General features: G+C 46.4%; 1 protein-coding gene across 6 annotated transcripts in view; it reads right to left on the minus strand.

The window, feature by feature from the left end:
- Positions 1 to 26,386, minus strand: part of fam222aa (family with sequence similarity 222 member Aa) — a 42,401-nt gene extending 16,015 nt beyond the window's left edge. For 2 of the 6 annotated variants that reach the window (XR_003751180.1, XM_028995242.1), the window contains exons 1-2: positions 25,859 to 26,386; positions 6,283 to 6,411 (exon numbers count right to left, since the gene is read on the minus strand). Coding sequence is in view for 5 of the 6 variants with exons in the window: in XM_028995242.1 (XP_028851075.1) it covers positions 6,283 to 6,379 (97 nt within the window). In the remaining variant the exon portion in view is untranslated. The other 4 variants (XM_028995246.1, XM_028995244.1, XM_028995247.1 and 1 more) reach the window with 4 other exon arrangements.
- Positions 26,387 to 26,682: the final 296 nt, after the last annotated feature.

A 26,682-nucleotide genomic window follows, 5' to 3' on the forward strand; every position in this document is an offset into this window, starting at 1 on the left:
CACCAGGCACCAGCCACCGCAGCAAGCTGACAGGCCCATGGCCTCCCGCGTCAACGTGAGCTGTCAGCATATGTGTCAGCGGCGTTGTGGGACACCCGTGCACCGTACAAACAGCCAATGTAGGCCAGGCAGTTTACCACAGCAAGCAGCATAAGCAGCAAGCATTCTCACCCTTCAACGCTAATTTATGGATTTATGCAGAGTGTGGAGCCAGGCCAGGCCAGGAAACCCAGCAAATGTGTTCACATGCTTCACAAATGATTCCTGTGGTTAAATATCACAGTTGGCCGCGGGTACTAGCTTGAATGTCCTGACAGGGTAAAAGGAGCAGGCAGGTTGCAGTCTAACCAGGGCCGTGCCACTGGGCCAGCCAGGGGACGTTGTGCACACAGCGTGGCCTAGAAAGTTACCAGCAATCTCAGGGCCACAAGTTTTCATGCTCCGGGATGGACACAGTGTCACTGCTCATGAATCATTTTCCTATGCGCAGATGATCAGGTATAAGGCGAAAACAAACAAAACCAGATCCATGGGAGTAGAAATATGATATTAGTCAAACTAAACTTTATTGTCTATATATTGTCTACACAGACAGTTACAGCAGGCATATGAAACGAACACAATATCACAGCATTTTTTTTCCATTTGATCTATGATATGTAGTATTTATTTGTGTTAAGGGCACAATCCCATTAATGATTTATGCACTTAGGTCCTCTGTCCCCATTTGTCACACCTACGTTAAAATCTGAAATGCTGTGATGTGTATATTTGTATAATATACCTTTTCTTCTAATGAGTGTGTCAATACATTTGAAATATTAGATGTGCAATATAATAAATATGATGTCACTTGGAAAAAGGCTGGAAAATGGAGGACACTGTGATGGAGCTGACTTGACTGATTTAGACGCTCTGATCAATGCTGGGTCTACTGTTCTTTTTACAGGCTGTAGAAGTTCTTCACCAGACCCGGCTGACCTGCTCAGCTGTTCATAACCAAGTCCCATCAGCAGCAGACTGGTACTAAGACCAGGGGCATCTCACCTGCCCCATCTCAGACAGAACGTGAAAGGAATGGAACACAGCTGCTTATTGAGCCTCAGTGCTGTTGCGAGATCAGGTCAGATCACACAGGTCCAACAGGACAAACACAGACACACAGACAATGGGCACAGGCAGAAACCTGGCAGTGAGAAGGATATCACAACCTGGCAGTGAGAAGGAGATCACCACCTCGGCTGTGAGCTGAGAGTTCACATCACTGTGCAATCAGACTCGCATGCTATATAATAATAATTTTATCATCAGCTACAAACATCTTATATTAACAATCGCTCATAACAACAATAATTCTCTTTGCATATAGTCCAGTAGTGTAGTGTTTCAAGTAGTGTCTTTGCCACCCTTCATTCATGGTCTGAAAGTGATGACTTATTGTATTTAAAAAAAAAAAACACATTTTAAACTTAGATTTGCTGATAATCATTACCTTTGTACTATTAATATTAGCATATGTTTTTTAATGATTATTTAATTACCATCTTCTGTTAGCAGTGTGTCAGTAATGCTTTGCCAGGATACATCCTTGGGGTTTGTAGCAAAATAACATTAATAATGTATGTTTACATGAAACTAATCTCAAACTGAACCATTCAAACGCCCAACTAGGCATGAAAGCGACTCTTTTGTTGAGGGAGTGAGCTACTACCATACAGTTGTTGTAATATTCATCAAACACCCACCATCGTCAGGTTCAAAAGCACCACTGCTGACCCAATGTGACAATGAGAATCTGACAGGAACAGTGTGCCTGTGCTCTCCGCTCTTTTTAACCTTCTTTCTCTCTTTCAATATTACTTCTGTAGTTTCTAATCCATGTTATTTCATTCTTCTCTTTTGTGCTTTGAATTTTTTTTTTTCAAGTTACAGTTGGGCAGGAAGTGAATTTGCTGCTCCATCCGACAGTCAACTCTCCATGCCAGCATAAAACAGGCAGAGGAGGAAGATGAGTGTTGTGATAAGATGGCAGCGTCTTACAGTGTGAGATTAGACTGGAGGAGGAAGGTGCGCAGAGAGATAAGCACAAGGGCAGGGAGTGTTGTATTAACCTGAGTATGTGTGTGAGTGCGTGTGGTCAGAACACAGTAGAGTCTGCAAGTAAATGGGCGAGCCTGAGCCCTTCTATTCTCTCATTAAAGAGACACGTCCTTCAGCGAGGAGGGTTTGTAGTGTTATGCTGGTCTTACATGCAGTCAAAGATCATCTAATTGACCATATTCTCATCCTGACGAGGATACAGTTCAGAAAATTCCAAATAAATGTAATTATTGAAATAGCCTAGGCATATGAACACAAATATCTAATACTACTGCAGGCAAATTTCAAACAGTCCTCATCATTGGGACTTAGGTTGCCCCCCCCCCCCCCCCCCCCCCCCCCCCCCCCCCCCTCACTGGTTCAGGATCACTGGGTGGGTTGTGTATGTGCTGTATGCCAAGTGAGCTGGAAGGTTATGTCTCCCCCGGGTAACATTTAGAAAGTTACTGTCCAAACTGTCTCACTCTGTGGAGTTAATTGTGAAAGAAATAACTGTAGGTCTTGTGCAAGAGTGACAACAAACCTCAGCAAAATCAGCAGAAGAAACATTCTGTTCATAAAGTATATTCCCGTCCATTTAAAGTGAGACATTTAGGGCTGTCCGGTGTGAAATGAGATGAGATGCACTGTAAATCCTGGTCATGTAACGATAACTATAACAAAATATATATGTAATATTGTTGACGAATACAAACAAGACTAAATATGGTTTGCAAAATAAAAGCCACACAAAATGTTGATTCAATAGCGTAACCATAATGTAGTAATATGATAACATTGTTATAATTGTGAAATATGTTTGGCTAAAAGGAAAAAAAATTACATCTATTGTACTAGATACAATTTTCATTGTGTTAAATTAGACTAAAATTGTCATCAGTTGTCGTTGACTAAAACTAGATTAATACTAAAATAAGACTAAAATGCTCAGATGACTGAAACTCAACTAGTTAAACTAGACTAGACTAAAACTAAAATTAAGACAGACTGCCAAAAACGACTATACATGTAACTGTAGAACTGGTGCAGGCGGGCATATGGACCCTCCTTGAGCCAGACGAGGGTGGCAGGGCTCTGCCGGAAATCTGGTGCTGCCTGCCGGTGTGGTGCAGTTCTACCCTGCCAGGGTACCAACAGAAAGGGCACGGGCCATGAGAGGAGCTCAGCAGGTGGGTAGAACTGCGCTGTGAGCCGCCCATTTATCTGCAGCCACACTGCAAGCCGCCTGTCCTATCGCAAGGGTTTCCGTGGAAAACTGCCAGGCAAGTGAAATGTGAAATGGCCACCGGCTTTCTGTTGCCAAATGCAGTCAGCAGTGATGCTCCACAGCTGCCCAATCAGCAGCAAAAGGTCAAATGCATGCAAATTCATCCTGCGTTTACAGCCCATCTCCCTCTGACTATACCCCTGACCTCTCTCTCACGCTGGAGGTTGTTTTTTCAGCTGCCATGTTGGAATTTCTGGTCTCACCAGGTAAATGGACTCAGATCCAGGAGTGAACAACTCATCTAGAACTCCAGCAGAGCCTCCGCTGAGGTCCTCTCGGGTCTTTAATCCAGCTCCGCCTGATTGGTCGCTGTGACCCTGCTGGATGATGTCACGCCGCCATATGTGCCCATGTTTATGTGCCAGGGGCAAGCTGCAGCCCACAGGGCATCACGGGCGCAGGGTTCCTGATCCGGGCCCTGCACCTGTGCATGGGCAGCAACGATGCAGGAAGTGGCTCCATGGGGGTGAGGAGATTTCACACACAGATCAGCCAATGACAGCCAAACTCCGCCCCCTACGTGTTCTGAAAGAGGCTGAGCTGAAGTGGAAAATACAAACTAAAAAAACAACCACCACCAATTGTGGGATCTCATTTGAATCCGATTCACTGTTGATGGGCCAATCCATGCGGGTCGGGAACAGACCCTGTCACCCCAGGGTGATACGGGGACCCTGGGCAGGAGCCATCTCCAAATGTCACCCAAAAGACAGGATTTCATTAAAAATGGCAGCAGCGGTGCTGACAGCAGGTGGCGGTGAAGTAGAATTGAAGAAAAAGCTTGGCGTTCCCTTTCATTCCATGGCAGGGAGGAAGGCCACCCCAGCGTGCCTAATCCAATAGGATATTTCTAAGGGTGACCGGTCAATGGCTTTTTTAAAGAAGTCAACCCCCCCATCCACAATCTGCCCCCACCCCGTCCTCATTCGACTGTTCTCTCTGCCCCGACAGCAGATAATGGAAACATCCCCCTCCCCGCCTCCCGTTTCGCTGCTAAGCTGGGTGCACTCGGGGGAAATTGATTGTCTGGCGGGTGAAGCTGAGCGCTGCCAGCTGATGCTGAATCCAGTTAAGCCCTTTTTTATTGAGGCAATGAGGGCTTTTTAATGGGAGCCGCATCAGTGAACTATGTAGAGCTGCTGCATCTGCATGGCTGCGGCCTTCCTTCATTCTGTTTAAATAACCCTCAATCCGCCTCTCCTAGTCTCTCTCCCTCCCTCTTTACACATTCTGCCCGTCTCTCAGAACAGACTAAACCGGACAAGACTAAACCACACATCCACCACTCATCTTCCAGACATCAGACACACATTAAATGTCAGGGAGGTCATTATCATTAAAATGGGCTTCATTTGGCATAATATAAATACTTAGTGGGTTGAACCTATTAATCTAACCAATCCCATTTCCGTCCACCTACTTACTGACTTCATTTACACTGAATTTAAGTTGCCTGGTGACAAATGTTTTGTTTTTTAAGCACTTCAGCATTCCTCAACTCATTTAATGTGCAGAATTCCGATATTCAATACTAAATTTCCTGCAACAATTACAAAAGTGCTACTAAGGCATGAATTTGCTGTATTATAAAACATAACCAATGAAAAATATGCAATATTGTTTATGTAGAACGCGCGGCAATCTTTTCATTTTAATCAGCCATGTATATGACCTGAAGACTGCTCCATTTTGGTTTTGAGAAAAAGCATGGAAGGAACATGCTTTAGGAACATGAAAAATCAATCTTTAAAATGTGAGCATGTTCCTGTATTGTTGAAGCTTTCTCGAATTGCACAGAGTTGAGAGAGGTGGAGAGCAGATAAACGAGAGAAAAAATGAGGGAGACTTCTTTTTGCTGCTATTGATTGCAGGCCTGACTTCTACTGGCTGCCGGAATGGAAGGTCCTCCGAGGAAGTCGGCTAATCCTGTGGAAACTGGAGTGAAAGAATCGATTAAGATGCCCCGCCCTATTCCCATTTTCGAACAACAGCCCTCCGCTTTCTCTACATGCAAATGAATTCTGCATGTGTGCAATAGAAATGGGATCGTGTATGCACATACAAATAATTCTAAACGTATATTGTGCTACTTGTAATGGAGAACACACACACACCATTTTAATGAAAAGCACACACATGCACAGACAAGCACACACATAAAGTACAAAAACACACAAGTGACGTTCAGCAGGATGGAAGAAGAGGGAGATTTTAAGCCTCTTCTTGTCATGTGAGTCACAGAGCTGCTGTCACCACGACCCCATCAGAACCAGGGAGCTGCTGCCATCCTATTACCTTTAAGCCTCTCTGGGCCCAGCTGAAACTGCTACTCTGGTTTAGCCTCACCACCCGCTGCACACACACACACACACACACACTCCACGGCCGTAATCGGCTTGCTGTCATTTGGCGCGGCCATGCAAACACAAGATCTTAAACAGTTCTGGAACATTCTAAAATCAGCACATACGTGAGCCCAGTCAGCCTTGATGAGGCCTGCTCGGTTTCGGGATAATCCAGCGCGGCTTCGAGGAAAAGCACGGAGCGGCAGCAGGTCATGCGGGGAAGATGGGGACTGAGGTCCCACAAGCCTTCTGCCGCCATGGGACATGCACAGATCCGTCCAAACCATCATGTCCAGAATCGCTAATTAACCACTACACTTCGGGATGGTGTTCATGCTTCCTCTGAAGACTCAGAATTGATGGCCTGCAATGAATGCCACTACAAATAGAGATAATAATAACTGTGACCATGTCTTATTTCTCATAGTGTGGTGTTGTTCTTCATGCCTAAAAATGAAGCCACTCGTCGGATGAAGAGTGAAAAAAATGAGGTTTTTGAAACCAATCAAATGATCTCAGCAAGGCCTCAGCAACCCCCCCCAAATGATCTTATAGGTCTAGAAGACTCACATTTTCGGCTGAGGGCTGGAGGAGGCTCCAGGCTCTTGCTGGAACAGACGGGGTGCTGCGGTGGAGGGTTCTGCCTCCTCTGAAGGCAGGCCAGCATGGCGGGGCAGGAGGACGTCTTCAGCCTGAGACCTGCAGGAGACAGGGGGAGAAAGAGCCTGTCACATCGTCAGCGCTCCCACGTGGAGGTAGCATGCCGCCCGCCGTCCAATATTCACGTGCGAGCAGAATTAACGAAGCATTTACACACAGAGAGCTGATTAATGGCCTGATCTGACGAGAGGGATGGGATCGAGAGGGAAAACAGCAAAACAGCAGCAACATGCGACAGCGCTAAGAAAATTTCAGTGAGGCGGAGGGATTGTGTGCATGTGTGTGTGTGTGTGTGTGTGTGTGAGATTGCTGATGAGTTAGGCAGGGAGTGAATGCCAACCGTACATCAGGCCCAGTGACGGCACTAATCAATCTCCACCTAGACCATAAATCTTTGCTGTGTGTGTGTGTGTGTGTGCCAGGCTGTTGCTCAAGCAGACCAACTCAGGCAAGATGCCACAATCCACAGACAACAGCAGCCCTCTTTCCCCCTGGAACACATTGATCACTCATCAGTTGAACAAAACCAGAAGTCTCGATTTATAGATCATATCTACCTGACCTGGGTTCAGCTGGAGAACACGGTATCATGATCAGCATGTGACCAAGCAATATGGGGATAGAGACCCCGCAACCTAACAGTCCAACTTGAACCAGCACTGAGGAACATGGACCGTGGGCATGCGCATTCCCAGAAACCATAAATTCCCTCCAATCACAGCGACAGTACAGGAGGACAGATGACGAGTCTTCATATCCATCGATGCTTAAATAAAAAACTAGGGCATTTACAGAGACCAGATTAAAGATGCAGGCAGTAATCCCTCATGTGCAAGAAGAAACAACTACTGCTATTCCAGACAGAGGTGATCACAGAATATTAAACCCGTTTAATCCAATGATGCCTGTGTAGAATTAGTATATCAGCCTGAACTTTTTTGCCCTCTGCACCTTGTATGGAATGAATCACAATAGTTAGTTAGAACGTTACCAGTGCTTTAAAGTGAAAGTGCAGCGCAACAGAAAATGCTTTTCCCGTGTGCTCCTCTGCAAACCCTGTTTAGATGTTGCCCAATCAGTTAACTCCTATTCTGGCTAAAGAGGCAGATATGACAGAAAGAGAATAGAGGAGAAACTCAAAAGGGAGGAATGTCATGAGAGGTTCTTCCATGGTTTCGTCATTTCACGTCTCCTTTTTCCAGAAAATGAATGTCTACCTTGTGTAACTACCTCCCATTATTCTCCATTTGCAGCAGCCCGTCGTACTGGGAGGTATCGTCATGGGGAAAAGATCAGCTCATCTACAACAACGCAGGCCTTATACCCCATGGTTGTGGTTTTTAGTGACCGAAGTCCCACATCCACCTTCAGATGTCCATGACTCCACAGGGACGGACACCGTAGCGTTTGACGGATGTATATTTCATAGCCATTACCTCAGGTCCCTACAAAGATGAAGAAGGCAGGATCTGTGTGCATATGTGTGTGTCTGTCTGAAGGCTCTGTGGTGGTACTGGGGTGTGTGTGTGTGTGTGTGTGTGCTGTTGGGGATTAGGGGCCGCAGGCAGAGCTTGTTAAGGCAGAGAAAGGCTCGAGTGTGTCGATTGGATTAACTTGTTTGGGCTTATTAAGAGGGGAGACACAGAGGCTTGTTAAAAGCGCGGCGTGGGGCTTCTACTCGGCCTGCGGGTCACCATTCAATTAGTGACAGTCGCCCTCCCCCCACATGAACACACACACACACAGGAAGGGCTGTCCCACACAGACACTTACTTATTTACACCCCAGCACATAAATCAATAACATACACACACGCACGCACTTTTCTTCTCGTATATATGAGGTCCTTGATTGTGTGACGTTGTGTCTTTTTTTAATGTTTGTTTCGAAACGTTTTTTTTCCCTCGTTGTCATGGCACTGCTGTGACGGGAGTTGGCCACCTGCATTTAGAGAGCAAAGTAAGCCGCTGTGCCTGACACACACACACACACACACACACACACACACACAGTGCGTCTACCTCAGCCTGTAGTCAGTTGTTATTGTACATACAAACACCCACAGAAAACTGTATTAAATATACACCACACATACAACGCACTTTCAGTAATAATGTGCACACACACACACACATTCCACAGTCTTAATTCATTAGGCAAAATGGCATGGAGGAAATACCACACATACAAACAAATGCAGATCTTCACCAGTAAAAACAGGTCCTCACATCACAAACACACGCATGCAGTCGTGTCCAACCCCTGAGACAAATATGACACACACACAAACATACACACACACACACACACGCTAATATTAGATTAATGAACTCTCAATAGATCAATACAAATAAATGATTCCAAACAAATATCCAGCCCCATAAAACCTCCTCCTCGTGAAGCCAAACCCAGGTCATGGAGCACAATCCCATGATGCATCATTAACTCTCCCTGAGAAGTGAATTTAGGATTGAAAGCACTGTTTGGATGGAATTATGAACCTGATGTTCTGGGAACAGGTCAGGAGCAGAGAGGGTTCTTTAATGTGTCTTCCAGGTCTTTGAACTTCAGAAGAACCTCAGCATGCTTCTTTAAAAGAACAAACACACTTTGTAAGGCAGCAGTGGAGCGGCTGGCGCATTTCTGAAATGATTCCTCTTTTCTGGCCTCACAACTGTCAGCACGGGACTCCACAAAAGGAGAAATCTGGAGACTTGAAGGAGAAAAAGGAGCCATGAGACCAAAGTCTCAGCTGTGTGCTGTCAGCCTGTCGTTTTATCAGAATCAGCATCCCTCCCCCTCTCCTGTCCTTCAGAAATCACTACAGATAACTCTCATGGTGAAAGGACAATTCAGAGTCCCTCACAGGCCTCAGTTTGATAACAGGCTGCAGCTTCACCCACGCTGCCTTCACTTCTACACTACAGTCAATCAGACATCAGCCTCTTCTTCCACGCAGCAGTATCCTACCTTACTCACACAGCCAATCAGACATCAGTCTCTTCATCCATGCAGCAGTATCTTTACTCACACAGCCAATCAGCATCTTCCTCCAACAATCAGCCTTCACTTCTACATTACAGCCAATCAGACATCAGTCTTTTCATCCATGCAGCAGTATCTTTACTCACACAGCCAATCAGCATCTTCCTCCAACAATCAGCCTTCACTTCTACATTACAGCCAATCAGACATCAGTCTTTTCATCCATGCAGCAGTATCCTACCTTACTCACACAGCCAATCAGACATCAGTCTCTTCATCCATGCAGCAGTATCCTACCTTACTCACACAGCCAATCAGACATCAGTCTCTTCATCCATGCAGCAGTATCTTTACTCACACAGCCAATCAGCATCTTCCTCCAACAATCAGCCTTCACTTCTACATTACAGCCAATCAGACATCAGTCTTTTCATCCATGCAGCAGTATCTTTACTCACACAGCCAATCAGACATCAGCCTCTTCATCCACGCAGCAGTTTCCTATCTTACTCGCATTTCCAATCGGCATCTTCCTCCAACAATCAGCCTTCACTTCTACATTACAGCCAATCAGACATCAGCCTCTTCATCCATGCAGCAGTATCCTACCTTACTCACACAGCCAATCAGACATCAGTCTCTTCATCCATGCAGCAGTATCTTTACTCACACAGCCAATCAGACATCAGTCTCTTCATCCATGCAGCAGTATCCTACCTTACTCACACAGCCAATCAGACATCAGCCTCTTCATCCATGCAGCAGTATCCTACCTTACTCACACAGCCAATCAGACATCATTCTCTTCATCCATGCAGCAGTATCTTTACTCACACAGCCAATCAGCATCTTCCTCCAACAATCAGCCTTCACTTCTACATTACAGCCAATCAGACATCAGTCTTTTCATCCACGCAGCAGTATCTTTACTCACACAGCCAATCAGACATCAGACTCTTCATCCACGCAGCAGTTTCCTATCTTACTCACATTTCCAATCGGCATCTTCCTCCAACAATCAGCCTTCACTTCTACATTACAGCCAATCAGACATCAGCCTCTTCATCTATGCAGCAGTATCCTACCTTACTCACAGAGCCAATCAGCCCTTTTATTCAGCCTTACTATTGCAGCCAATCAGCTAACCAGTTACTTGATTATTCCATCAAATTCCTACAGCCTAACAAGAATCACTGCCATTTCACATCCAATCCACAATCAGCTTCCACTTTTCAAATGAACATTAGGCATCCCTTTCAGGAGCCTCCATCAGCCATGCAGCCAACACAATATATTTTACAGTTATTCAGACATGGCCATTACCATACATCTTCTCCATCATTTCCATATTCCCCTCTGCCTATCAGGCATTGCCTCTTATTACAGCCGCTCTCACAGCCAATCAGGAGGCTGCCTGCAACTCCCGTCGAGCAGAATGAATGGCCTGCCTGTCTGGAACAGTGGAAGCATGGCCACTTTCCATGACACGGCCGACTGATAAGAGCTAAGCTCTTATCACTCATACCGACAGCGAGGACAGATACCGCACCACACATGGCAAAAATATCTCCCCCATCCAAAAGATGTGTTCAGGCTTAAAACACTGGCCTTGTCACACACTCAAAAGACGGTGGAGGTAGCCTTCTTCCTCTTCCCACTGCCACCTCCTCCAGACCCATGCCTGACTGCGGGGGAACGGTTAATAATTAAATGTTAATCTTTATAAAAAGAGAGACTTTAGCCGGGGTCATCTCCCCTGCATCCCACCGCTGGCTCCTGTGCCCCCACCGAGCCTCTTTTCCACGGGAGGGGGCAGATCTGCAGATTACATTAGCATGAAAAAGCTGGATGGTAATTGCCTTCACCCCACAGAGTGATCCCTGGCCATGGGAGAGGAGAAATCAGGGGATTAGCCTGAAAGAAAAAGCTCTCCCTCCCTCCCGCTCCCCTGCTCAGCCCAGATGCTGCCGGCAGCCGTGGAGCCCAGATTAGATTACAGCAGAGAGGATGTAGCCATTGACAGAGAAATTAAATAAAACACACCAGCCGGAAGTTTAAAAAGCCTGAACTCTGTGAACTGCTGCCCTCCCAACTGCTTTTATTTTTTAGACCTCTTAATATGCATTTTGAAAAAAAAAAGGATTTCTTTTTTTTTATATGGGCCGTATTAAAGTCTGAATATACCTAAATACTCCCTCTGGCTATGCTGTGCCTGTCTAATCCACCATGGCATGGCAGAGCATCCTCACTCCAACCACATCATCAGAACATCATCACCCTGGAAGAATGCAGAAGTTGAAAGAAGTTCTAATTGTTTGTTAATAAAACTGGTTAATAATGATTTAATGTGGTATTTTCATGCCTCTCACTAGAGGTTTTACTGGTGGATATAGTCGTCTAGTTTTAGTTTTCACATTTTTAGCCCTCTGTGGAACAGGAAGTGGCTCTTGGCTCTGCAGGTGCAACTCACCTAAAGCCAGACCCTGGGGACGCCTGATCCCGGAATAAAGGCCTCACTGTGATGCAGCGAATCAGATTTCTCCACTGGCAGCCCCCGGTGAGGCGGACACACTGAGCCGATTGATGTCTTACACAGTGTTGACATTTTCAACCAGACACATACCCTCGGAGGAAGGGAGGACAAAGCCCACGGCCGCAGCTGCAGGACGTCCCAGCAACAGGACAGGTCTCGCCTTCCAGACAAAACTCCCCAAATCTGGAGCCGCGTCGCCACACATGCCGGCTGCATGTATGTCTTATCTTCCTTATCTAAACCAGGACTGAGACAAGCTGACGGGTGGCTGGAGACCCCTCCTGCACCAATGCCAGGCTGGCTGACCTTTTTCTTTGCATTATTATTTGTTCTTAATAATTCACTTGTTTATCTGCTTGGGAGCTCGGCTGCTTTGAACTAACGGGGCCCAGCGAGATCAAACGGGGGCTCGGCTGGCACGGTCCCTTTACATTTCCTCAGCGCGGGCCGGCCCGGGCAGCAGGGCTGCATTCACTTCCCTCTGCCTCCCTGGTAATCATATCCTATTTGAATAATGATAAGAAATCTCCCCGCCCAGTCTTTCCCCTGTGCATCCTTCAGCAGACTCTTTGATAGACACTAATTCCAGTTTCATCTATAAAGTCCCGCTCATGCATTTTTAATAGAATCTATTACTTTAGGATTAAATTATAAAAGACTGTCCCCCCCTTAAATTTTTTATAGTTTGCATAATTTGTAGCAGGAATTGGAATTGGGCTTAAAAGACCTGGTTTGTAGATGACTGCAGGCAACGCAGACAGAGCTGCAGACTTCGGACACACACAAGGCCACACACACACATACACACACGTACACACAATGAGCTCCATTATGGCTCAGTGCCGGTCAGTGCTCTGGTGCAGGATGACCCCCCTCTCCCCTGCACAATATGAGGAGAATTCCTTTTTAATTTGTTCCTGACAACACAAAACAAACAGCTTTCCACTTATCTCAAGCGGCCGAGAACTCAGGAAAAGGTCACCACCTGGTCAGCCATGCAGACATGGAATACGGTGGTGTGGGTCTGTTGTAGGTGTTGAGTATCATTGAGTATACACAAATTTCACTTAACTGCAGTACTACAAAAAAAAAAAAAAAACGGATGCCAGCAGCTGCTGAACAGATGACAACACCTATAAACACAAAAAAATGGCCATAAAAATTGACCATTAAGAAGTCAGGAAGTGACTATGTTCCTCCTGTGGCCCACATGATTAGAGTAGAAGAATACTGGGGCAGAACACTGGATTCATTTACCCAACCCAACCCACCACACCATAATCCTGTCTGTAATACAAACAGACCACTCAACCAACTAACCAACCAACCACCTACAAACCAACATGAAAACTATCCAGCTAAACATGTATCATGTATCAACTAATCAAATCATCATTCTGACCAGTCAGAGTGAGAAAGAAAGCGAGTCCCCCAGTAATCTGCAACCACTGGGATCTCCCCGTCCCCATCTAGGGCCAGAGAGATTTCACGGTAAATTAATAAATTAGGGGGTGCAGTTGGGAGGGTCCAGTTGCTCCTTCTTCTCCCGAGTGAGATGCATTGGGGGGGTGGAAGTGCTCATTCCGTTTTCGTTTCAGCAGGACTTTTCGGGTTATTCATTGTGCTCCCGTTGCAATTTTGTAAGGTCCAGGGGAGGGAAAAACAAGCACACGAAGTCTGTCATGGCCTGGGGCAACGAGAAACAAGGAGAAACTGATTTAAGAGCGCCAGAGAAGCAAGGTGAACCAGCACAATACACAATCATTCAAACTCACCCAGACGTTAGACCCAGTTCCACAACGTACCCCGCGGTTCCTCACATATCCGCATTCACACACCCATTACTCACCAAAGCGGCTGCGGATTTCCCACTAGGCACCCAGTCTGACCGGAGCGACAGAAGTACAGCAAGGAGGAGGCTACAGAGGAACGGATGGAGTGTGGGGGGCTAAATAAATCAGTAGATGGTTGCTCCACAAAGGTGAGTGCAACATGGCCGGGTTGGCGGGAACTGGCATGATCCTGGTTCAGGGTCGTGTGCACTTGGGGCTCGAAAATAAAGAATGTGTTCACCAATCCAGACGGTGAGGGACTGAATAGGCGGTCATGTGAAAAGGGTTGAGATGTTAGATAAATGTGCCCAGAGACAAGCAGTCTGCCCTCTGCTTCACTTTCTCTCTCTCTCTCACACACACACACACACACACACACACACACACCAACCCACACTGAGGGCAGAGTTTGTTTGGGGGCAAGGTGACCCTGTCACTCGGGGGGCCTGTGATCAGGCACAAAGAAAGCCTCTCATCTTCCCTACACACACACACACACACACACACACACACACATATATATACCAGCCGGCTGTGTTTGCGCCAGAGAGGGGAGGGAGGGAGTAATGATGACACCCCACCTCTGTCCCATCAAATACCAGCAAGACAGAGACACCCTCCACCCAAGCAGCCCCTCAAACCCACCCCAACCCAGAGCTACAGAAAGATGGAGTAATGAAGGCGTGGTCAGCACCACACACCCTGCCCTGCTGAAAACAAGGGGTGGGAACAGGTCCCGAGCTGGACTGCAGAGACATGTCAACTTGCACAAGCACCTTGGTGAATACTGAGCAGGTTAGATGTTTTGAGACCTTTACCAGTGAGCCGTAGTAACGTGAGTTTTCAGTTCAGGTGGTGATGTTCGCCGGTACGTACTGGGTATTAAAAATCCACATGGACACTTCACAAACAAGCTCAGTAATTTTACAGAAAAGTCATCAAAAATAAGCAGACTTGGCAAATGCGATAGGTGCATGGACAAGTGGACACAAGACATGGTGGTAGTCTGTCTTCAGTGGGACGCCCTGTGTTTTTCTTATGAAAAAATCTATTTATTCTAAAAAGTTGCATGACTTTATTACATGCATTATTATTTTGTTTTGCCCACCTCAACCTCCTGCTGATGTGGGTTTTTTTAAAAATCCCTCTATCCCTATAAGTGAGCCCATGAAGTTCTTCATAAATACACGGTAATATATGTCAGATTATTACACACACACACCCCCACCCCCCCGAAAAAAGCACTTCATTAATTAAAGTTGGCTGAAGGCTGGAAAAAAAGTGAGGAATCAGACATCCGGCTTCACTTGGGTTTCAGCAAACAGGCCAGCAGACCTTGTCCTAATTTGGATGAACAAGGGCATTAAAGCCACGTCCAGACCCGTCCAGTGTTCCAGAGAACACTTTTTCTCCTAAACAGTTTATGGACTCCACACAGGAGCGTTGTCTGAAATGTTGTCGTCTACACAGAGACGCAGAGAAGATCCTGAACGCTGTTTTAACCCATCCTCCACACCTGTAGGTGGTGCTGTAACTTCCTGCTCTCTCCTCCACGGCGAGTTAAACGCGCCGTTCTCCAGTCTTGTCTTTTCTCTAAAAATGTATACCGTAGAGAGGATTTCTTGTAGTTGAACGAGTCGTCCACCATTGTTGTATGTAACATGTGTAGGGTGGTAGTAGCCTAGTGGGTAACACACTCGCCTATGAACCAGAAGACCCGGGTTCGAATCCCACTTACTACCATTGTGTCCCTGAGCAAGACACTTAACCCTAAGTTGCTCCAGGGGGGACTGTCCCTGTAACTGCTGATTGTAAGTCGCTCTGGATAAGGGCGTCTGATAAATGCTGTAAATGTAAATGTAATGTGTTAGGGGTTAAAGGTCAGGTTGGAGGTTGAGCTAATACGTCAGCGTTCTCACCAAAAAAGCTGCTTTGCCGCTTTGCCGGATATGCTGAAAAGAGAAATTCACTCTGGGTCCCCTGAAACTGCGTCTCCATGTGGACCCCAAGTGTCTCTCGCACTTTCTTCACCCAAAACCCATTTGACAGGGGGAGGAGACTCAGGCCGGCCATCAATTTTTTATTTTTTTTTATCAGAGTAATCAAAAGCAGCACGAATGGGCTCTTTGAACCGCACCGCTGGCTAATGGCCCTGCTTGTGCGCACAATAAAACCAGCGATCCCTTTTAATAACCCCGACACAGCGAGTCTGCCACGCACCCACTTTTACACAAAGGAGTCTCTATCAGCGGCACGCAGCCGCTTTATTTGCAACAAAAAGGCGTTTTTTCCCGCGATGACTCTGTTTCATGACGACGAGAAGGTCAGTGCGAGGTGTCCCGCGCGCCGTACACGTACGAGACGGGGGTCTCGGCCGACAGCGGCTGTAATGGACCTGTAATGGAGGCCGACAGCCTCTTTCTTCCGCGCCGCTTTGATGCTCCGTGGTGGGCTGATCTCAGCGAGGAGCGCGGTGCACCAGGGGCTGGGGGAGGATGTTGGGTAAAAAGCACTAAGCCTAAGCTCCAATCAGGCTGCCATCTGCAATCCGCCTCCGAGGTAACACTTTAGACGAATTAGATTCTGCGTGCTGTGTGTGTGTGTGTGTGTGTGTGTGTGTGTGTGTGTGTGTGTGTGTAAAAGCGCTTTCCTCTCATTTTTCCTGAAAGCAACGTGGCCACAGCCCAGCCAAGCCCAGCATTTACTTAAAAGATTAATAGTCTGCTGTTGTGGCACAAATACAATCATCAGACATTTCTCAGCAACAGGCAGGAGGGAGAAAGCGGGTGAGAACAATACAAAGGAAGCGAGGGAGGCCATTGTCACGGTCACAACGAGGCTGCCAACACGTCATCGCGATCACTCGATCTCTGAAGTCGCCCTGCCAATCACTGCGCTCCGCATCAATGGGCCATATTTGAATGATAAAAACGCTCGAGTCGGGAGCAGAGGAATGTTCTTGTCACAGGGGGCTGGATGGATGGAGGGATGTGCTTTTTTTCCGAGGCCCTTTCTTTTTCAGCCATATGGAATTGTGCTGTTGGAACTTTCAATCAACGCACGTCTGCTTGACAGTCCCCTCTGTTTCACTGTCCCAGTGTTGTCACAGAGGCTGGCACACTGAATGGCAGCCTAGCGAACATGATGAGCCTTAAGTGACACTTAATTGAAGATGTTCATGCAGCTCCTCAGTTCCATCAGAGTGGATCGATAAAAAAAAAAAAAAAATTAAAAAGCCCATTTTGAATTTTACAATATGAAGAACAATAATGAGGACAAAATACCCAGGAATGAGTATGCAGAAAAATGGACATCCGTGCTGTTTTCATCTGCCATGAAAAACCATTACTCTGTCCCCTCTTATACCTTCCTGCCTCCAGAAGGACTTAGAAGTCCATTTTATGGTGGTAGAAGCCTATGAACCAAAAGACCACAATGTCCCAGGTTTAAACCCCACTTACTACCACTGTGTCCCTGAGCAAGACGATTAACCCTGAGTGTCTCCAGGGGGACTGTCCCTGTCACTACTGGTTGTAAGGTGCTCTGGATATTATACTGCAGCTTCAGGAGAAACTTTGTTTCGTTTCCCCGTGTACGGTCTAACGTGTATGTCTCTGAAATGACGGTAAAGCGTGAACTTGAAAGGTAGTGGGAAAGTGAAAAGAGAAGATCTTAGAATGAAGCCCTGGCCACACCCAGTATGGACAGCATTACATACGAACACAGTGCACCCAAGATGCATTGAGATTCTGTCACTAAGACCATTAGGAGGGGGTCTGGGCTGCACAACATATCAATATCCCTCAAACATGGATTATGTTTCTATTAACTTGCTTTTAATTGCTTGTAGGACATACAGCAGGCGCACAGGAAGACATATACCTTCCACAACAGCAGAGCCCTCACTAAAAATGTATGTATCTGCATTTCAAGCAGGAAAGTGAGATTTGCACATGGAGATGGATCCTAACGTCCCGAGCCGTGTCCATCTGGACTGGCTCGCCACAGATTTCTGCACATCTTCTACAGACCAGGACAGAAAATGACTGTTCCTGCTGGGTTCCCAACACTCCAGGCCGATGCTCGGGAGGAAGAGGAGCGAACTGGAACGGGCAGAGCCAGGCAGGGGGAGATAATAAGAAGAAGAACAGAAGACATCACAGGAGGAAGTCAATGACAATGGTGAGTTACAGCAGAGGGTATTTAAAAGGTGAAAAGTGGATTAGGGTGCTGCTTCTACTCTACTTTTACTTCTGTTTTCTATTTATTGTTCGAAGTTGTCAGCCATGACAGAATGTGTGGAAAGACGCTCCCATATGGAGTGTCCTGAGAGAGTAGAGCTGCGCTCCACTGAGACCTCCCACCCTGCAGCAGAGCCCCCCCCCACCGTCTGCTGAGGGGACGCTGTGATTGGCTGGCGTGATGTGACAGCTGGACAGATGTTTGTGACGCTGCGGGTGAGGGGGGGGGTGTGCCGGGGAAGAACGTTTAATGTGACTGGCTGCGTGTCCCAGAACGGGGAAACTGTCAGATCCGGTGACAGAGGACGAGCGTCGCAGGGGGGAAGACAGCAGACTGCAGGAAACTCAGATTCAAGCTGAAACACACACACACACACACAAGGCCGCTCATGTGCATCCAGAAGTCTCCATCCGATCCAAACACCACACAGCAGCAGCAGCAACCAAAGCCACAACCAATTAGAGCTGATCCCAACCTCTGGACAAGAGGACAAAACCAGCCAACACCCACTTGCCAGTCAGGGATTTCATCTTTCCGTTTTTAATTACATTCAAACTTGAGGCTGGACGCCAAGGGGGATCTTCGCATTAATTTCACCTCCGCGTACGGGGACGAGAGGTAACTGGCCACAGCCCCGTGCCAAACTGATGGAAGTAAAGGGCTTTTAGTCAGAGGAGGACCAGCCTCCATGCAGGGTCCACTCCTCACGTTGTTAAATGATCCTTTTGAGTTATTTGGTTCAGACTAGTGGAGGCTCTGCCAGCACTAGAGGTCAGTGATTGGCTGTCTGGCACATAGTCTTAATAAAGGGAAACATCTCACGCCCAGAACTTCCCCGCCTCCTCATGCAGGCAATTTATTGCACCACTGATGGCCGAAAACACTGCAGCTCCATAAAACTGTTAATAAAACAAAGGGCCGGGCGACTCCGTGTCACCGGAAAGAGACACAAGATCATTTCCTCTGGGATCCCGATGCCGATTCTGCCCAGCAGCTGAACCCAGCCATCATTCACCAACCAACTGCCCACCTTGTGGGCTGATAAAGCTGCTACCCATCATTCAGTATGCCAACTGGCTGAGCCTGGGCGGGAGAGGATAAACACACACACACACACACACCATGAGTTCAGCTTTACTAAGTAATCCAGGAAAATTCCAACCCCCGTCCGAGGGAAAATTCATATCCATGACCCCACATCCCGGCTAAATAAATTAAAGGGCCATTAGGGAGATTTGGGAAGACGGCAGTCAGCTTTTAAGTATACATGGCATCTTTGAGAGATAAAAAGTGATTACTGTGGATGAGAAAGAAGGGGAGCAGACGAAAAAAAAATTGCTTAGCAACCAGTCATTATCTCCCCAAGCCGAGTGAGGTGACCGACCATCCGTCTAACTCTGGTCCCTCTCTCCCCGCCCCCCAGCTGTCTCTCCGTCCATATACAAACAGTGATAAAGAACGCCGCAATCGCTCTTGACACACAAATGGGTTAATACAATAAAGCCGGCTTTGTCCGACTCACTCGAGGGAGGAAAGCAATTCCAGCAGGCAGGCAGGAGGTAATAAAACTGTGTGTGTGTGTGTGTGTGTGTGTGTGTGTGTGTGTGTGTCCTCATGCTTGTGTTTCTGCATGAGAGCAGAGGCAGGCATGTAGAGACAACATTGCCTCAGGGTCTAATATCAGCAGGGTTTTTGAACCTTCTGACAAGAGCAATAACAGTGGAGAGAATGATGGAAACTCCAGGCTGCAGTGGAGCCCAGGCCGGGAAGCTTTCTCCTCTATTACACCGACGTTAGCTCCTTTAACCACGGATCACATCCAAAGACAGATTCCCGCTCTGTGCCTTCATGCCGTGTAGCTACAACATTATTAACATAATGGCTGTTTACAGTATGCAGCTAGAAACCACATGGTCCGAGCTGCATTTTCTTCCTAATTTCCTGGCAACATGCACAGTTGCTTATTACAAATATATACACAATTACAACACCACTGGACTGCATGGTGGCATGGCCTCACACCTCTAAGGTTGTGACCCTGCGTTAATGCAAGTCTCCTCCTGACATGCATGGCGTGCACACTATGAAAATTGTCCGTAGGTGTGAGTGCGCGGGTGAACGGTGTGTGTGTGCGAGCTCTGAGGTGGGCTGATGCCGCGCCCTCCGGATGGGTTCTGGCAGCTGAGTAGGACTTATTATGGTTATGGAAAACGAGTGAGAGAGTGATTGTACAATACTACTAACAACTAACAGCAAATAAGTTACTATATATATATATACATATATATATATATATATATATATTTTTTTTTTTTTTTACATTTACATTTACATTTACATTTACAGCATTTATCAGACGCCCTTATCTAGAGCGACTTACAATCAGTATTTACAGGGACAGTCTCCCTGGAGCAACTTAAGGTTAAGTGTCTTGCTCAGGGACACAATGGTAGTAAGTGGAATTTGAACCTGGGACTTCTGGTTCACAGGCGAGTGTCTTACCCACTAGGCTACTACCACCTATATACTACCACATATTTAAAAGGGTGTGTAGCTATAGTGTGTGCAAACCTGGTTAAAATCTACAGGAAACATTTGACCGCTGTCATTACCGACCAAGGTTACATTACAAAGTATTGAGGTGGCCTTTTGCTTTTGACCAAATACTTATTTTCTGCTCCATTTTACAAATAAATTCTTTAAAAATCATATATTTTTTCCATTCTGTCTGTCACAGTGGACGTGTACCCATGCTGAAAATTACAGACCTCACTCATCTTTTTAACTGGGACAACTTGCACAATACTTTCTTCCCCAATGTATGTATCGGAATAGTCCTCATATTCAGCACAAAGTGCACAACACAATAATCAATCAGTATGTTTAATCAATCAATGTTGTCCCAAATGGTGTGTGTGTGTCTGTGTGTGCGTGTGTGCATAATGTTCCGGGATGCACACAACAGTTGCGTTTAAAGTTATGGTATTGTGATTGAGTGACTTTTGTGATGAAATTTTGTTGATCTGGAGGAAATATGTGACATTAAGTCACTTCTTTATTAAGTATTTTTTTATCTATAATAATGGCTGTGCATTTGACCTCAATACACTTTGTGTTTTGAAGTCTGTCATGTAAAAGTCAGACACAATTATGGGGGAAATGACAAGAGAAAAAACGTTTTGATAATTTTATTCTAACAAGAAATCTTTCAGGCCTTATTCCACAGTTAGTCCTCTATAATAACTGTATAGCAAGAGAACGTATTGTGCCATTTCTAGTGATAATAGAGCGATGAGGGCAGTAGTGGCCTAGCGGGTAAGTAAGAAGGTAACCAGAAACTTGCTGGTTCAAATCCCGAGGTCCCCACACACTGCTCTCCGGTCGCCTTTCATGGCTGCCCACTGCTCACTGAGGGTGATGGTTAAATGCAGATGACACATTCCGTTGTGTCACATTTCATTGTCTGCTGTGCTGCAGTGTTTCACAATGACAATCACTTCACCTGTACCTTCATTTGAATCCATCAGGTAAAGCTGAATGAGTTTTACAATAGGAGACGTCGGCTGCCACTCACACGCCTGCCGGTGAGAGATAAGAATCTCTCGAGTTTTATTAAATGGCGCCGCATCCATACCAGTGCGACGGGGAGGGAAAATAGCGGCCGCTTTCCTGCAATTACCGCCCAGGACCGTGGCCATTGTTTTGTCTGCTCGGTGAAAATTCCATTACCTTGCAGAGGCGCTAACAGCCTGGTCTTGTCGCAGATACTAACAGTAAGCCAAGGGGGAGGTAAGAGCAACAATCAAAATGGCATCCGTCTGCCTATTATTGTCATGGCCATGTCTTTTTCTGCTGGCTTGACACTCGAGAAATAGCAAAGTACAGCATTTTCTACCAAATTAAATCGCAATGGTTCATCCACACCTATAACAAAAAAACTCTGCAATTGTAGGGAGGAGAAATTAACCTAAATGGACAAACTCATCACCAACATCTTAAGTTCAATAGAAATGTTACAATCTGAATTGGGCATGAGAAGGGGATGGTGTGATGCTAACAAGCTAACAACAGCTAACCGGTGAAGTCAAGATAAACCTCTCCGTCTTCATGGAGATTGCCCAAGAGCCAGAGTAACTGCCATGTATTTCCTAAATCAATTGTCGACATCAGCCTAAGTGCACTGACGTCTACTTACACAAGAAAGAGGTCAAGGGTCACAGACAAGGAGGGGAGAAAGATGTGATGGGCAAGGGTGATGGGTGAAGTAATCGTTCTGTGGTTCCCAGAGCAAAGCAGAGCTCAGAAAAAAATGAGTAGGAGCCTACCAGCTCCAGCTGCCTGTAGGTCCAGGAGATTTCTGGACTCCATGGTCCAGAAATTCGTAGGACAGAACATTTGTGAGCACTTGGTCATGTCAACCGATGTCTCAGACAGAGAGAAATGATTGTGCTTCGGTTTGGTAGAAACGTCTTCTGAAGCAGGTCCCCAAGGAGATCTTTATTCCAGGAGGTATGATCCATAGTCTATGGAAGCCAGATGCTGAAGAATGAAGTGTATTCGCTGCTCCATGTTGCATACAGGATGAACCGTCACAACACACACATCAGTGAACAAAAAGCGGTGCAAAGCATGGAATAATGCAGTCACCTCGAACCACGCATCCAAATCCATCACTCTGTTCCTCCCAGGCACCTTTTACATCCACCGAAAGACGAATGCAAATCGTTTTTTTACGGTAGACACAAAAACACTGGAAAGTCTAAAATCCACAGGAAAAAAATGAGATTGTTATAGTGTTGTAATGTAGTTTAAATCACCACACTCATACAGCAAAAGCAGCACACACCTGAACGGATGAATACAACATCAGTCGGCATTATTAGCAAATTACTAAAAGAAATATTATTACTGTGGCAATCACTATCTGTGGAACAGACAAACCGAACGGAATATTAAGGAATATTAAGCACAGTCAGAACGACTTGGAACCACATTGGCAGGGAACAGATCCCAGTTTCTACCTGTGGAGCGTATCCCGCATGTGGTGTGCAGCAGTAAACTTCGGTATCTGGTAACGACAGATGTTTTATGACATAATTTCCCCCACAGTTAATAATGGCTCCTCTTTCCTGAGAGTAAAACACTTGTGAAGCAGTAAAACAGGTCGGTTTCAATGCTTTGTAGAGGACGTGTGTGACATCACATTACCATAATTATTCCGGTTGCCAGGAGTGACAGAAATCCCTAATAGTTCATTCCTGTTGGGTTGGGAACTGATGGGTTATTTTAAAGCATTTCATACACTTGGCTAATGCAAGTCCCCGGTAATAAACCATCAGAGAATGGCACTAATGCGGTGCGTATTACGAATTCAGACACTTTTCGCGAACCACAGTGTTTATCGTGTGATTGTGACAGCCTTATCACCGAGCGCTGAAGTAATCAGTTTTCACAGGGAAACGAACTTTGGAAAAAGTTCCCATAAAGCAGAGGAAATTAAAGCGGCTCTGGGATGAGGATATTCATGAGGAACGGCGTATTGTTCTCACGAGGCAACAGCTTTAATAAGGGAATTCAACTCAGGGCTATCAATCAATCAGCGACGTGGCGCGGCACGCCGCTCAATCCCTTCCCCAAATTAAACCCACAGCGGCCAAGAGCGTCGTTTCCTACACTATACTTCTTCCTCCGAGCACAGCCCAAATGACGACTATTAAAAACTATCCATTACGCAGCAAGGCACTAATTGGGCGAAAACGGCGAGCAAAAAGTGGAGGTGACCTACATCCTCGTCCCGCCCCGCCAGACAACCAGGGCAGCAGCCGCGGCCATTATGCCAGGGGTGTCATTTGTTGTGGTGAGACGCTGCCATTGAGCTGATTCCACCACAATTCGCTCGGTGGGTCGAGGCCATGCGGTGGGGGGGGGGCGCCGCCTCATACATCACATGATGTTTTATTCAACAGCGCCGGGCCAAGTCAGCAGCAGGTGCTGCTGCTAATGCCGCCGGAGCCGGCGCGGCACTCGGGCCGTGATGCACGGATCCCGCCAGAGCAGCAAGCGAGGGTCAAAGGTCATGTGAACTGGCCATGTGCAGCGCAACACAAATACAGGCAGGCAGAATTCCTCCGCGGGGAGGATTAACCAGCCCAAACGGGGTTTTTAATGTGTGTTGACGTAACAAGGGTATAATCATATTTAATATTCCTCATATCTCTTCTCGACATTTCTCATTTTACTGACAATGGGGGGAAATCTATTGTTATTATAATAAGGCAACTTCAGAAATCTGCTTCACGCACGTTCATTACTGAAGCAGTACTGAGACTCCGGCACTTTGACACCCAGTCACCCGATTTCCCCCACAACGTCCTCTCAGGTCTGCTTCTCCACACTCGCACTTTGATCAATGAGGGAGGAAAAATCTGGATAGTACATTTTGCAAGTTATGCAAATTGCGCTGTGCGAGGAAGTAAATGGTGAATGGAGGTCATGGGACCTCTATAAATAAAACAAGCTTCTTCTGAGGACTTTTCAGTGGAATAAACGACCTGTAAAAGAGAACAAAGGCACAGCCAGAGGAGTGAAGATTTCAATATTTGTACGGTAATTCATTTAATGGAAGTGAGCAGACACTGAAGACTGGTGTGGAACTGGGGGTTAAAGTTCCTGACAGATAAGTGACTGTAAAGTTGGGGAGATTTGTTTATCAACTGACCTGGCATTCATATGCAAATCCCGCGTGACCCTGCGGCTGTACTTTAACCAGGCACTAGCTTTACTCGTGTTTTCCCAGATTAGATTACACATGCAAACGTTTCTTTGAAATAGCATGATATGCACGAATATGCAGCAAGTTGTAAACCCAGCCCAATGGTCCAGATCTACATTCAATCTATGACAGAACAAAAAAACCACACACACAAGTCCTGTCACATCCGATTAAATGTAAATGACTTTATAATCCACAATCCCATTGATAAAAAAAGACCAACGCTTACAGCCTCCACAATAGAGGCAACTGGTAACATAAGAGAAGCAGCAGCCATGTGACAAACATCTGAGAGGAACAACGGAGTAGCTGCTCTACTACTGAACTATTCACTGTGAACTCCACCCATGTAAATCCATGAAGGAGACAAATCCTCATTCTGCAGCAGGCCCGACCGATCCGCAAACAGCCAGACTCTCGGTTAGTTGAACGTTGTAAAAACGTTTTACAACAGGTCTGAGAGAATGCCTGCGCGTCTATGTGTCATAATAAGATTTTATCACGTTACGTCTGTGTCAATGTTTAATATTCAGGTAATATATGCTTACATTTGCACTCAGCACTTCCATCTGCAATTCAGTAGAAAAAAAGGCTCCGTACAGTAACGATGATCGATGACAGGACGTATCCCCTGGCGTCCATAATAGAACGCGATGAGAAATTTAATACCAGGTTAATTGACCCATAAAACACAGAAACGGTGAGTAAAGGCACGCCCACCAACAATCCCATAATGCATCGCTTAGTTAAAAGGGTTATGTTTTAGTAGCACAACGTTGGCGACTTACCCTTTACTGGGTTCCACGAAGTCTAAATGGGATGAACGGTGAACCCGTCGTGTAAGTAGGCTAATTGTAAGTATATTAAACTAAATTAAATCAATCAACTTTGGTGTTTTGCCCCTGCTGGAAATAGGACCCACGCCCCAGAAACGCCTTAATTCTCCCCAAGCCTCCACAATTTTACATTTAAACCCGAACCATGCATCATTTATCTCCGTTTTTACACCACTTCCCCATCACTGCAGCTCTGCAAAATCCTTTCTGCTGACCAGCCAGCGGAGAAAGTTCCTGGAGAACCGGAGATCCCAGGCATCCAATTCGCAAACAAAGACATATTTACCATAAATCGCTCCGTGGTGGAAGTTAAATTTCCATGCAGGTCGCGGCGCCGGACAAGCAGCTTCACCGGGAAAAATCTCTCTCTCGCGCGGCCAACGTGGAAGTTTATTCTGCTTCTCTCCGGGTCAGGGGTAACCTGCGCATTCTTCGGGCGCAGGTGACACCGCGGCTCCGCGTCTCCAGAGCCGGCAGCAAATCCGCCTAATCGCGCATCCGCACCAAAAAGCGACCGGCAGCCACCGACCTCGCGCCGGTCATATCCGAAACGAAGGCAAAATCTTCATCAAACGCGGCGGATTCGCAACCGGCAGTCCGCAGAACCAACTCGGCGCGATTATGACACTTGAGCTGGATGCAGCGCGGTTCCTGGACGTGTATTTAATAACAGTAATACAGTAATAAAAATAGTAACGATAATAATCCAGTCTGCCCGATGTCCCGCGCTGCTCTCCTCTCTTATCCCGTTATGATGGTTATTAATATTAGTGACGCCGGAGCGTGGAGCGGGGAGCCCAGCCTCAGCCCCGCACCGAGCTGCCCGAACTGACAATAACCCGGAACGATGCGCGCTCTCCCGCGCCGAAGGACCGCCCCCCGGCCAATCAGCGCGCGTCTCTCATTTACATATTCCCACGGGCCTGCCAATCAGAGGCCGACGAGGGCTGTTACCACGGTGACGCGCGCGGCGTCCAGGCGTCCGTTTTGAAACCACGTTGTTTATTCGGTGAAAATGAATTTAACAGAGATGAATTCCTGATATCTTCGTAATAATTTCAACTGTACCACGTGACGTCTGTCCGTTTTGTCTTATGTTCCCCAGTCGAT

This window comes from Denticeps clupeoides, chromosome 11, assembly GCF_900700375.1.
Source record: "Denticeps clupeoides chromosome 11, fDenClu1.1, whole genome shotgun sequence".
NCBI lineage: Eukaryota > Metazoa > Chordata > Actinopteri > Clupeiformes > Denticipitidae > Denticeps > Denticeps clupeoides.